At 45.0% G+C, this 13,834-nt stretch overlaps 1 protein-coding gene across 1 annotated transcript in view; it reads left to right on the top strand.

Moving 5' to 3' along the window:
- AP1S1 (adaptor related protein complex 1 subunit sigma 1) overlaps positions 1-13,834 on the top strand; it is a 31,565-nt gene continuing 17,731 nt past the window's right edge. The window contains exons 1-3 of the mRNA XM_030187339.1: positions 1-131; positions 12,111-12,289; positions 12,553-12,661. Coding sequence (XP_030043199.1) covers positions 117-131; positions 12,111-12,289; positions 12,553-12,661 — 303 coding nt within the window. The 5' untranslated portion in view covers positions 1-116. The remainder of the gene's footprint in view (positions 132-12,110; positions 12,290-12,552; positions 12,662-13,834) is intronic.

The raw sequence follows: 13,834 nt of genomic DNA, 5'->3' as shown, positions 1-13,834 counted from the left end.
GGAGGGCGGGACGCGGCGTCGGCGACAGACGAGAGAGACGTGTGTTGCGTCGCGTCAGCGGTGGCGGGACGCCAGAGAAGGGAACCTGCTGCGGGGGCCGGTCCCGGGCGACCCGGATGCCAAGGCGGAAGGTAGGCCGAGGGGGGTTGGGGGGAACTGAGGAGTGTGAGGGAGAGAGATGTCGGGGAGGCTAGAGGGGAAGAGAGAAGAAAAGATAGGAGACCCGGGGGGAGAGGAGAGAGGAGCGGTGCCCGGTGAGTGTGAGGGCGGTCGAATTAGGTAAAAACATAGTAGATGACGGCAGAAAAAGACCTGCACGGTCCATCCAGTCTGCCCAACAAGATAAACTCATATGTGCTACTTTTTCTGTACACCTGACCTTGATTTGTATCGGCCATTTTCAGGTGTAATGTAGAGGGGTATTGTCAAAGCATTTAGGTTTCCAAAAGTTACATAGTACTGCTACTTAACATTTCTAGAGCGCTACTAGGGTTACACAGCGCTGTACAATTTAACAAAGAGAGACAGTCCCTGCTCAAAGAGCTTACAATCTAATAGATAAGAGTGAGACAAATATAGGACAATCAAGCCATTGTGACATCACTGATGAGGTTGGCTCTTAGGCATTGGTGGAATGAGGCATTATGACATCACAATCTCAGCTCTGGTTAAATCACTGCTATATGTAATACTACTACTACTACTTAACATTTCTAGAGCGCTACTAGGGTTACACAGTGCTGTACAATTTAACAAAGAGAGACAGTCCCTGCTCAAAGAGCTTACAATCTAATAGATAAGAGTGAGACAAATATAGGACAATCAAGCCATTGTGACATCACTGATGAGGTTGGCTCTTAGGCATTGGTGGAATGAGGCATTATGACATCACAATCTCAGCTCTGGATACCAGAGACTGAAACTCTTCACACTAAGGGGGGAAGTGGGCCAAGTATAGGACAGTCGAGCCATTGTGACATCACTGATGAGGTTGGCTCTTAGGCATTGGTAGAATGAGGCATTATGACATCACAATCTCAGCTCTGGTTAAATCACTGCTATATGTAATACTACTACTACTACTTAACATTTCTAGAGCGCTACTAGGGTTACGCAGCGCTGTACAATTTAACAAAGAGAGACAGTCCCTGCTCAAAGAGCTTACAATCTAATAGACAAGTGAACAGTCGGTCCAATTGGGGCAGTCTGGATTCGCTGAACGGTAAGGGTTAGGTGCCGAACGCAGCATTGAAGAGGTGGGCTTTAAGCAAAGACTTGAAGACGGGCAGGGAGGGGGCTTGGCGTAAGGGCTCGGGAAGGTTGTTCCAAGCATAGGGTGAGGCGAGAACATAGTAACCTATATAACTTAGTAAGTCTTAAGTCCTTTGAAATTGAGCCCCTTGGTCTCTCTGTACTACTACTACTTACCATTTCTATAGCGCTGCCAGGGTTACGCAGCGCTGTACAAGTTTAACATGGGGAAGGATAGTCCCTGCTCATGAGAGCTTACAATCTAAAGGTTACAAACTATGTAGTCAGTGTAGGTAACTTACAACTTATGTAGTCAGTGGAGGTAGCTTACAATCTAGAGGTTACAAACTCTGAAGTCAGTGTAGGTAACATGAATGGGGAAGGTGGAGAGACTTCAGATCCCACAGTGTGCAGACATAAATAAAAACCAGGAAAGACCCCCCCCCCCCAAGTGCCTCTTCCTAAAGTTGTCAACTACATCCAGATTCACCCGCAGGGTGGATTCCCGTCCTGGGTGTACCTGTTGAATGCTGGGATTTGTAGTCTTGTTCGTTTTTTTTTGGGGGGGGGGGGGAATGCAGTGGTTTAATCATCAGAACTTGCAGTGGGGTGAACTCAGGACTGGATCGGCCCTGTCGGGTGAATCTGGCTCCGCTTAGCACCTGCTTCACAGTTGTTTTACTCCAGGGGTTCCCAGTCCAGTCCTAGGCACAGCCACCCAGTCAGGTTTCGGGATATTCACAGTGAATATGCACGGGATAAATCCGCGTGCGGCGCGACCTCCAATTGTGTGCAAATTTATCTCGTGCATTCATGGTAAGCATCCTGAAAACCTGACTGGTTAGGTGTGTCCCAAGGACTGGGTTCAGAACCCCTGTTTTTACTCCAAAGAGCAACAAACCAAAAAAAAGTACAAGGAGCCTTCAAGAGTGTTTGGCTTCTGCTTAGTATTTTATTGATCAGAACTTGACGCTGTCTGTATTTTGGCAAAACCAGGGGTCTGGCAATGGTCACAAAATCCAGTGGTGTCAAACAATTATTAGAGAATGCCAAATCTCAAATCATCAGAAAAGACTCTGACAAATGGTGCCAGGTACAAAAGGGAAATTTCAGAAACAGCTCTCCCAGTAGGAATCTGTCAGCCTTGGTACAGGGCGCTGTATAAGTTTATGCTTCATGTATCCCAGTACTCTGAATAGGCTTCTAACCTATCAGGAGGCAGACTACTGGACACAAGCCACAGTGGAGGTCCAGAGGGAGAACATAACATCTATATTAATAAATCCCACCTTGAACGTTCTGAAGCTCACTCCAAGGCAGAGAAGCACAAAACTCCTGTAGCCTTCATAGGCTAGGACCAGTCACCCTCACTCATAGACCCGCCCTCAGCCACGCCCCATCTACTATAATAAAACTCACCCTCAACGTTCTGAAGACAACGTTCTGAAGTCACTCAGTCACTCCCTGAAGGGTTCATGGATTCATGGTGGTGAAGCCACAACACTGACCATGTCTCTCTGCCCCGCCCTCGCATGACGGACCAATCAGAAAAAACACCCTCAACATTCTGAAACACAAAGGACCATCACAACACCGTTGCCAGGCAACACTAGGCAACGTAAGACAGACCAATCAGAGGAAACTACGTGACAATAAGGGAGGAGCATTCCCCAGCAGAATGGCTCATTATCTGTGCAGCACGGAGAGCACAGAACCACCACTGGAACGAGAGAAGAATATTCCTGCTGTGGGTATGTGCAAAAATAGACCGGGGGGGGGGGGGGGGGGGGGGAGAAATTTTTAAATGCCTAATGCCAGTACTGAAGAGTGCCAGAGGGCCAATAGCACAGACTATATTTGGGATCGCTTGACATGGAGTCAGAGGAGCCAGAAAACAATGTGCCCGTCACCATCTGGGACGTGGACGAACAGGACAAGCTGCGGCCCAGCTGGAAGGATTGCCCGCGACCCAGCCAGCAGCAAACAGCGACCAAGGACAGCACAGCACAACCCCCAAGCAAAAAAACAAAACAAAAAAAGACACACATCAACAACCTGCACACACACCGCACCCTCACACACACACACACACACACACACACACAAAAATAACTCTGTGACATACACACAAAAAAAAAGCCACATGCTAGCGCCCGTTTCATTGGTTTCGGAAACGGGCCTTTTTTACTAGTAAGAATATAAGAGAGTAGCTATACTGGTCAGACCAATGGTCCATTAGCCCAGTATTCTGTTTTCCAAACAGTGGCCAATCCAGGTCACAAGTACCTGGCAGAAACCCAGTTAGCAGCAACATTCTATTCTACCAGTCCCAGGGCAAGCAGTTCCTTCCCCATGCCTGACTCAATAGCAGACTATGGACTTTTCCTCCAGGAATTTGTCCAAACCTTTTTAAAACCCAGATCCATTTCCCTCATTTTATTTTAGTCGCCCTTTCGAAAATTAAACGCAGCTACAGTAGATCTCCTTTGTGGGTTCATCCCAGATAATAAACTTGATCATGTTATGATCACTGTTTTCCGGGGGACCCAACACCAGCCACATCTCGCACTTTGCACCAGATCCAAAATGGCTCCTCCTCTTTCTGTGTTCTCCATCCATTAATGATGTGACCCCTCCCCCCCCCACCACCCAAATTTGGTGTCCAAACCCATACTTTGAGATCCACTGTTTTAGCTACTACTCTGATTCCTCTATGAACCCAGCTATACAGGTTCCCTCTACCAAGTCCTGTAGGGATGCGATGTGTAGTCTAATGTGTGTTGTGTGAAGAAGTGGTTACAACATAAGCAGTGCAACAGGGTGGTGTCACTCTTCTCTCTTTTTGTTTTCTCTGCTCTACTCCCTCCTTATTTGTGTAAGCACAGCTTATCTAGTAGTGTGTCCATGGCTCGATGTCAGTGGAGGCTCTGTCCTTTTATTTATTTATTTTATTTATTTATTTGCATTTGTATCCCACATTTTCCCACCTATTTGCGGGCTCAGTGTGGCTTACAATACTTTGAGAATGATGGAAGTACAATTGGTTACAGTACGATTATGGATTACATTATGATGAGTTATAGAAAACAGAGTAAATACAGGATATCGGAGGGAAGGGGGGGAGGAGGGTGGAAGGGGTGGGGAGAAAATGAAAATTGGTGCAAGAGAATAAGGCAAGTCGTGTTGGCAGCTGAGGTCTCATAGCTAACGTACTATGTTGTATAACCATTTATAGATGGGGGTTTGAGCTGGGAGACCTCTATGTTTGATGTTTGCTGATATATGTTTTTGATGTAGTGTATTTTTATTGATACAGTTTGTTCATGGCTACACTTGTGTATTTCTCTTGCCAATAAAGACTATTAACAAAAGAACATCAGAAGATAACAGTGGTGAGTTGAGAGGGGGACAAACAATATCGAGGTAACATAAAGGTCTAACATTCTTATTTGTGGGTAGGGTTTTAAGGGTGGTGAGGATACGGGAGAAGAGACTATCTATTGGTTTGTATGGACTTCATGTGTTTTGATTCTTGCCGTAGATTTTCTCAAACAGATACGTTTTCAGTAGTTTGCGGAAGTCGGTCAGTTTATAGATCGTTTTCAGATTGCGTGGTAGTGTGTTCCAGACTTGTGTGCTCATGTATGCGAAGGTCAATCCGTGCAATGCTTTGTATTTTATTCCTTTGCACTTGGGGAAATGGAGATTGAGGAAGGTTCGGGAAGATCTTTTTGCGTTTCTGGGTGGTAGGTCTATTAAATCAGACATGTATGCAGGGGCTTCCCCGTGAATGATTTTATGGACTAAAGTGCATACTTTGAAAGTGATGCGTTCCTTGAGTGGTAGCCAGTGTAGTTTCTCCCGTAGGGGTTTTGCACTTTCGTATTTTGTATTTTCGTATTTTGTATTGGCTAGCAGGCCAACAACAGCATGGATGCAGCTGAGAAATGTCTCTGGTAGTCGCTTCTTCGCTTGTCCTACTACTCTAACTTACTTGCATCCCTTCGACTTTGGAACATAGCTCCTCCTGCACAATAAATGTTTGAGCGAAGAACTGCTGAGCTAGTTAAGACATAAGCATCGCCACACTGGGACAGACCAAAGGTCCATCTAGCCCAGCACCGTGTCTCCAACAGTGGCCAATCCAGGTCACAAGTACCCAGTAGTAGCAACATTCCATATAGAACCCCAAAGAATAGCAAGATTCTAGAATTCTAAAGAATAACAAGATTCCATGCAGAATTTCAAAGTGTAGCAACATTCCATGTGGAACCACTAAGAATAGCAACATTCCATTCAGAATCCCATGCACATAAGTGTTGCCACACTGGGACAGACCAGAGGTCCATCTAGCCCAGCACCCTGTCTCCGATAGTGGCCAATCCAGGTCACAATCACCCGACAAGATCCACGGAGCAAAGCATTTTGTACCGCTTGTCCCAGGAATAGTGGATTTTCCCCTACGTTCCTTTAATAACATTCTATGGCCTTTTCCTTCAGGAAGCCGTACAGACCTTTCTTAAACTCTGCCTTAACCACATTCTCCGGCAATGAATTCCAGAGTCGAATCACGCGCTGAGTAAAGAAAAACTTTCTCTTATTTGTTTTAAACTTACTGCACTCCAGCTTCATCGCATGCCCCCTTGTCCTAGTATTATTGGAAAGCGTAAACAGACACTCCATATCTAACTTTTCCACTCCACTCATTATTTTATATACCTGTATCATATCACCCCTCAGCTGCCTTTTCTCCAAGCTGAAGAGCCCCAGCTGCTTTAGCCTTTCCTCATAGGAAAGTCGTCCCATCCCCTTAATCATCTTGCACCTGAGGGACCTGAATACACAGGCAGGTTGCCACTCAGCAGAGAAACTCTGTCCTCTGCAGAACCCTCCCTCTTTTCACCTTGTTCTGCGTGGGTCAGTTCAGAGAGCATTCGGCAAAGCTCGAAAGCTGGTACTTCCATTAAGTGGATCAAGTATATAGTTGATTCAGTCCAACCATCACACCTTAGCGCCAGCAATTGCTGGATGCCAGGACAGGATTAACTCCTTGGCAGGCCCTAGGCAAACAAGCATGCCGTGCCCCCTGTTGTAGCATAAATACAATGTGAAATTTCCGCAAGGTTATGACTGCAAAGGAAAACTAGTCGAAGAGGATGCAACAGATAAGAAGCTGCTTGCCCTCTCCTGCTGCCGTCTATAGGACGATATCAATATCAATTCAGTATCAATTTATTGTTTGTATACAACTGTATCCCCAGGAAGGGTTCACTATGGTTTACATTGAGTTACAAGGCAGTGTCCATAGAGTTACAGCTGTATGTCAGGATATCGTATGTATAAGGTTACATGGGAGTATGACCATTTTACAAAACGATTTACAGGAGATTATTAAATCAGGCAGAAAACAGTTTTCTATTAGTTACAACAGCAATATGTAAATCTTAGCGTAAAGATCAATGTACAAAACAGTATCGGACCTTAAGATTTGGAGGGAAGTAATAGATTTACGTAGAGCATTCATCGATGCACAGGGGTTGGGGAGAATGACAGACATCTGCAGTCGGTAGCTCTTTTTTTTTCTCCCCAACCCAGAGACACACTTCTTACTGCCAGCAGCTGACTTACTGGGGCAAACATCTGCCTTGGGAGCCACTGAATTAGCATATCTGAAGAGGTCTAGCCTAAACGTTAGGGTCCTAGGCATGTGCCTAGTTTGCCTATGCCATTATCCTGCCCTGCTTGATGCTCTTTAGTTATTTTGCTGGGAGAAAGAGGGTGAAGAATACTATTTTTCTCCTTGCTTTTTTCCTGAGATTATGCACCTCTTTTTTTTGTATCTCTTCAATGTCATTTTTCCAAGCTGTAGTCATTCATGATCATGTTTGATGATCTTCTCCTTACCTATTTTAATTTTTTGTCTTCTCTTTGAGGTGGTGTGACCAGAACTGCATAGAGCAGTACTCTTCACCACTTTTCAAGTGAAGGCTGCTTTGGCAGATGAAATTTAATATAGACAGATGTAAAGTGATGCACATTGGGAAGAATAATCTGAATCGTTGGTTCTAGGGTCTACTTTTGGACTCAAGAAAAAGACTTCATTGTAGACAATACGCTGAAATCTTCTGCCCAGTGTGCGGTGGTAGCCAGAAAAAGCAAATAAGATGCTAGGAATTATTAGGAGAGGGGATGCAAAATAAGACCAAAAGTATTATTATACCTCTGTAATGCTCCATGTTGTGACCTTACCTTAAGTATTTTGTTCAGTTCTGGTCGCTGTATCTCAAAAACGATATAGCAGAGTTAGAAAAGATTCGGAGAAGAGCAACCAAAATGATAGAGGGGATGGAACTGCTCCCATATGAGTTAGGGCTCTTCAGCTTGGAAAAGAGACGGCTGAGGGGGGAGGGGGATATGTTTGACGTCTACAAAATCCTGTGTGGTGTGGAGCGGGTAGAGGAGAATCGATTTTTCACTCATTCAAAGAGTACAAAGACCAGGGGACACTCAATGAAATTGCATGGAAATACTTTTAAAACAAATAGGAGGAAATATTTTTTTCACTCAACAAATAGTTAAGCTGTGGAACTCATTGCCGGAGGATGTGGTAACGGTGGTTAGTGTATCTGGGTTTAAAAAAGGTTTGGACAAGTTCCTGGAGGAAAAGTCCATAGTCTATTATTGAGATGCACATGGGGGAAGCCACTGCTTGTCCTCAGATTGTTAGCATGGATAGGATTTCTGCTAGGTACTTGTGACCTGGATTGGCCAGTGCTGGAAGCAGGATACTGGGCAAGATGGACCATTGGTCTGACCCAGCATGGCTATTCTTATGTTCTTGTGGCAAAGTGATTTCAGTGTGAATTCAGGATGGTTTCTGCACAAAACCGCTGGTGCCCAGCACAGTGATGCAATGGAAGGGGGGGTCTCCTTCCAGTGTTGCAACCAGTGCAGCTTTTCAGGTACAGTCAGAATTTGATGGAACTAATCCTTCACATTCTGTCTCCCTCCCCCCCCCCCCCCCAATCATATCTCTTTGCACCCCTCAACAAAATTTTGTTCCCAACTCCCATTCTGGCCAGTCTTAGTCTCCAACAACTTCTTCACTCAGTCAGCTGCTATCAACCTATCCCCAGTCTCGCCAAACCAGATCTCTCTCTCCACCCCCCCCCTCCCCAATTTAATGTTTCTCTCGCCTTCCATGGAGTCTTGCTGCTGTTGCTACCTCTTCTGTTTACCTCTAGCATTGCGTGCCTCTCACTGAGTTCAAGCCACATAGAAGCGTATTTTCAAACCGCTTAGTCTTACAAAGTTACATAGCAACCTATGGAACTTTGTAAGTCTAAGTGCTTTGAAAATGAGCCCCATGGTGTCCAGATGCCTTCACAGTTTGCATAGTACTTCAAGAATAGCACAGGAGTTTGTATACTGTACAGATCAAACTGGCTGAGGTTTGCACAGCCCTGAAGGGAAGCAGAATGGCTGTTCTACAAGCAGTGCCAGCATCAGACCTCCAAAGAAGGTAGGCGGAAAGTGGGTACTAGGGAAGACAGCCAGGGAGTCGCACCTAGGGATGATAGAATCTGTCGTTCGCCCCCAGACCTTACAGTGGAAGACTTCCGGTGTAGAGTAATTCAGATGTGAATGAACCTTGGATTTAACAGTATAATATTTACAGTAAACCATTTGTGAATAACTTGTGTCATACTGAGGCATATTTTCAAAGCACTTAGCCTTCCAAAGTTCCATAGAAACCTATGGAACTTTGGAAGGCTAAGTGCTTTGAAAATATGCCTCATAGTCAGCCTTTTGGACCAGCACTGCTCACATTGGGCTACTTCTGGCAGAGATATAATCACAGTGACACCCAAGATTTCTTTCTGGAACTGTGATAGAGAAACTAGAGTCCACTGCTGCGCATGAGACGTTTGGATTGCTTTTTTTTTTCCTTGTATTGTACATTGCTCTTCTCTGTGCTGAAACATATGTGTCATTTTCTTGCCCACTCACTGCTGTTTGTAAGATTTTTCTTTAGCAGCTTTTCACTGTCAGCTTTGGTGTTGATTCTTATCCAGACCAGAATAATTTTGCCGCCTCTGCACTCAGTACCATTATCAGCGTTGATTCGCTTCTCTGAAACCATTTCTGTGTTGTATAGCACCGCTTCCAGCACAGACCTGTGAGGGACACTGCTATTTATCCACCCCTGCTTTGCAGCCCTTCGTTTCTTACTGTCAGCCAGTTTATGAATGTGTTTTTTCTGGGGTCATGCACCTGAAAAGCGCTTGGGTTGTGCACCTGCTGTCAGGTGTGCAAAGTTGTGGATTGCCCCTGGCCAAGCCCCCTTTTGAGTTACACGCTGTGGGATTTAGGTGCACGGTATTGTAGCGTGTAGGCAGATGCGAATGCAAATTCAAAATAGTGCCAGTTATCTTCAATAATTGATAAGACCAATTCATAGTTGATAGCTTGTTAATTAAATTAGTTGCGTGCGCATCTTGGATCTCGAGAGTTGCACGGGGACAGAAATCCAACCTATCCCCGTCGCAAGTAATCTCCTCCATCCCAGCCCCCAGCTCACCCAGTCCCTGCTGCACAGTTGTCACCTTGCTATCCCCCCCCCCCCCCCCAAGAAAGTGATCTGCATGAAATATTTATTTTTATTATTTTGAAGTATGAAAACTACTTGTTTCTGAAACATGCTCAAAACAGAATAATCCATTTGTACAAAAGAGATGAGGTGAAAATGTGATTCCATGTGCCTCAATGAAAGAAGAGTTTTTAATTTTACTTCTAATCTTTATAACACTAGGTGCTCATTTTCAAAGCACTTAGTCTTACAAAGTTCCATAGTAACCTATGGAACTTTGTAAGGCTAAGTGCTTTGAAAATACGGCTTCCCAAGGCAGATTACAACAGTTAAGATAAACTCGTCAGAAAACAGGATATTCTCACTGAAACTTTTTTTTTTTATTATTATTTATACCCCGCGCTTTCCCACTCATGGCAGGCTCAATGCGGCTTAGGTACTTATTTGTACCTGGGGCAATGGAGGGTTAAGTGACTTGCCCAGAGTCACAAGGAGCTGCCTGTGCCTGCAGTGGGAATCGAACCCAGTTCCCCAGGACCAAAGTCCACCACTCTAACCACTAGGCCACTCCTCCACTCCATTTTGCTATACAGAACAGTGTAGAAAAATGAGCACAAAATACAGCCTTTATTAGTGCTGTTTTCACCAGCTAGAATACATTTTGAAGCTGTTTTAGTGATATTCAGTTTTTATTTTATGATATTTACACATGAGAAGCTTTCAAATAAATTCAAAAGCTGCGAAATAAGTTAAAAAAAATAATAATCTTTTGTCCTCCACCCTTTAAGACACTTCCTATCCAACTGGAACAGCTTTTGACTTTTTTACAGATGGGATCACGCATAGGCAGTTCCTTATTTCCAAAAATCTTTTGCTATTGTTTTCACTAGCGTTTGCTGTTTGTTTTGGGTGAACCAGTGTGGCGGCAGTGTCCACCTACCGGCTTCAACCCATTGGGCTAGATAGCAGGTTATTTTCAAGGAGGCCACAGAAATAGTGGCCTCAAAAGCATGTATATATTTTGCACTGATTGCTGGTAAAATCTACCTGCATTATTTGAACCAGTGCAGGCAGTTTAATCGTTGATATTGTAATCACTATCTTATGTAAAAGTTGCCTGAACTTAGGAGAAGCGAAGATGAAAGGGAACAGGGAGACAGAGAGAGAGAGAGAGCAGCGCTGTGACAACAGCAAGATGATGGAAGCGAGCACGCTTAAGAGCGGAGGCGGGAAATGAGAAAGAACATGCAAGCTAAGCAGGCAAACACCCCCCAAAGCGGAGGATGAGATCCTGCTAACAGAAAGAAGCTCCTGTTAGGAAGTAGGAAGCAGATGACACCTTTATCTCTGCCACAGCTGTGCCGAGTCCTGGCCTGCTCTGTGCACTGTGAATAAGATTGTAATATTCTGAAAGAAGACTGTCAGCTTTTTGTTATCTTTTTTTTAGGAAGTGGTAGGCGGTCGTCATATTCTAGACAATGCAGGAGACCTTCAAAGACGTCCCACAGGTGTTTGGTGTTGACATTTTACATTGCTTTTCCTGTGCGTTACAATTGTGAGCAGCTGGTTGGGGTTTCTGAGTTACGACATTTAATAAAAGTACGGAGTAGTCCAGAGGTTTCCTGACCCACTGTCTTGCAGCCAAACAACGTTGTGCACACATAATGGGTTTTGAAGGAAGGAGAGAGGTGTGAAGTCTAAAGACGGATAAGGGAGAGGAATAAGCCAGGGAAGGGGAGAATAATGAATGGAGAAGGGAATCCATTGAAAATCCAAATACACTGAAATGAGAATTGTATTCCTGTTACTGTTTCATTTTACTGTGGTTAGAAATCTGCTCCCCTAAGTTAACTTTCCAGCTGTTTTGGGGCTCTGATGATCATCTCTTCAGCTGTCTGTGCTGTATTCCTGACTTACATTTATCAGTGTGACACCTGCATAAGTATTTGCTCTTCAGCCGTCTTGCTGTATTCATGCTTTGTGTCTATCAACATGACACCTACTTAAGTAGACTAAAATACTAGCTCAGCATTGAGAAGAGAGAAAAGATGTGCTTATGTTGAAAAGAAATCCCTCAGAGCAGCTGGGTAGACCTGGGCAAGGTAAATGCAGGTTATGGGATGGCTGAGCTGGATCAGACTCCTCCACCTGTCATGGCTTAAGCTTTAGTGGTGTCCGTCTGTGTCCTTTGAATGGGAATAGGAATATTCCATGTCATCTGTCTCTGTGGCTCCCGCGGTATGTAATGGTGTTTCCCATTTTCTCTCAGATGCGCTTTATGATATTGTTCAGCCGCCAGGGGAAGCTGCGGCTACAAAAATGGTACATAGCCACTGGAGATCGAGAGAAAAAGAAGATGGTTCGGGAGCTTATGCAAGTGGTTTTGTCACGCAAACCCAAGATGTGCAGCTTCCTGGAGTGGAGAGACCTAAAAATCGTTTACAAGAGGTGCTCGTCCTATTCCATTTCCTCCTATTCTCGCCTAAATCCCAGCCAAACACCGCCAAAACCAGTACCCCTGCCATGAGCCCCTCTCATGTATTCCCAGCCACATTTCCATGGGACCACCAGCATGTATTAGCAGCCACACTCCTTCAGAAATCCCTGATGTGTATTTCCAGCCTTGCGCCTCGCAAACCCCAGCCCCAAATTTTCAGAGCCCCTCCTGTAACTGTAACCTGGATTTCTAGCTGAATGTGTTTCTCTCTCAGGTACGCCAGCCTATATTTCTGTTGCGCGGTCGAAACTCAGGATAACGAGCTCCTCACTCTGGAACTGATTCATCGCTATGTTGAGCTTCTTGATAAATATTTTGGCAGCGTGAGTATTTTTACGTTGTGTTCTCTTTGTTAACGGTGCTGCATGTGTAGGCCAGCGGTTCCCAAACTGTGAGTCAGGGCATCGTATAGGGTCAGAGAAACAGAGCTGCTTCTCCTCGCTCTGGACCTCCACTGTGACTTATGCCTAGTAATGACAGCCAGATGTATGCGAGTCGGTGAATGTTCATAGAGCCCTGCACGTTTCCTGTGTGAGCTCCCTAAAAGACTGGAAACCTTTTGCAAATACCGTGAGTGCGCATTGGTACTCAAGGACCTGAGCTGCTACTGTCCGTGTTTTGGATAAGTGGGGGAAATGGATGGGGTGGGGATAGCGGTAGAGGTCTGCTATTTTATCATCATCTTCTGGGGTCACTGGAGTTTTTAAGCATTATAATGGGTCTTATTGGATACGAGTTTGGGAAGCACTGGCCTCTCTACCACTAGTCTGTGCAGGGTGGGTGAATCTCTCCTGATAAAGCGTGGCACTGTATGTCTGGACCCTTAACTGTGTCATTACCTAGCTGATTAAATCACCGGTGTTAGAATATTAACAGTGCTTAACACATTCCCTCTGTTCAGCTCTTTCCTGGGTTAATTCCGAGAAGCCACCTCTGCTATCCTGACCACTTTGCATACTGACTCTTTGACCTGTAATAAGTGATGGTAGTGAAGAAAGAAGAACGAGTCCCAGCATATGAAATATTCCTCAGAAAGGGGAGTCTCCTCCATTGAGGGCAGATGGCCTCTGCTGTGCTAAGATGGATTGAAGGAGTAGCCTAATGATTAGTGCAATGAACTGAGAACCTGGGGTGCTGGGTTTGATTCCCACTGCAGCTCCTTCTGACCCTGGGCAAGTCACTTAACCCTCTATTCCCCCAGGTACAAAAATACCGAAAACAAAGTTAGACTGTCAGCTCACTAGGAATAGAGAAAGTACCTGTATATAATTTGTAAAGTGCTCTGGTTGTACCACAGAAAGAGGTACCGTATTTTTCGGACTATAAGATGCACTTTTTTTCCCCCCAAATTTGGGAGGAAAATGGGGGGGTGCGTCTTATAGTCCGAAGGTAGACTTCTTCCTACTCATGCGATCTTCCCTGGTGGTCTAGTGACGTCGGGGCAGGAAAGACCCTCCTCTTTCCTGCCCAGCGCGCTGCTCTCCGTCCTCCTGTAT

The sequence above is a fragment of the Microcaecilia unicolor genome, chromosome 14 (genome assembly GCF_901765095.1).
Source record: "Microcaecilia unicolor chromosome 14, aMicUni1.1, whole genome shotgun sequence".
NCBI classification, from domain to species: Eukaryota; Metazoa; Chordata; class Amphibia; order Gymnophiona; family Siphonopidae; genus Microcaecilia; species Microcaecilia unicolor.
Note: the sequence above shows the minus strand (reverse complement) of the source record. Positions and strands in the feature narration are given on the sequence as shown.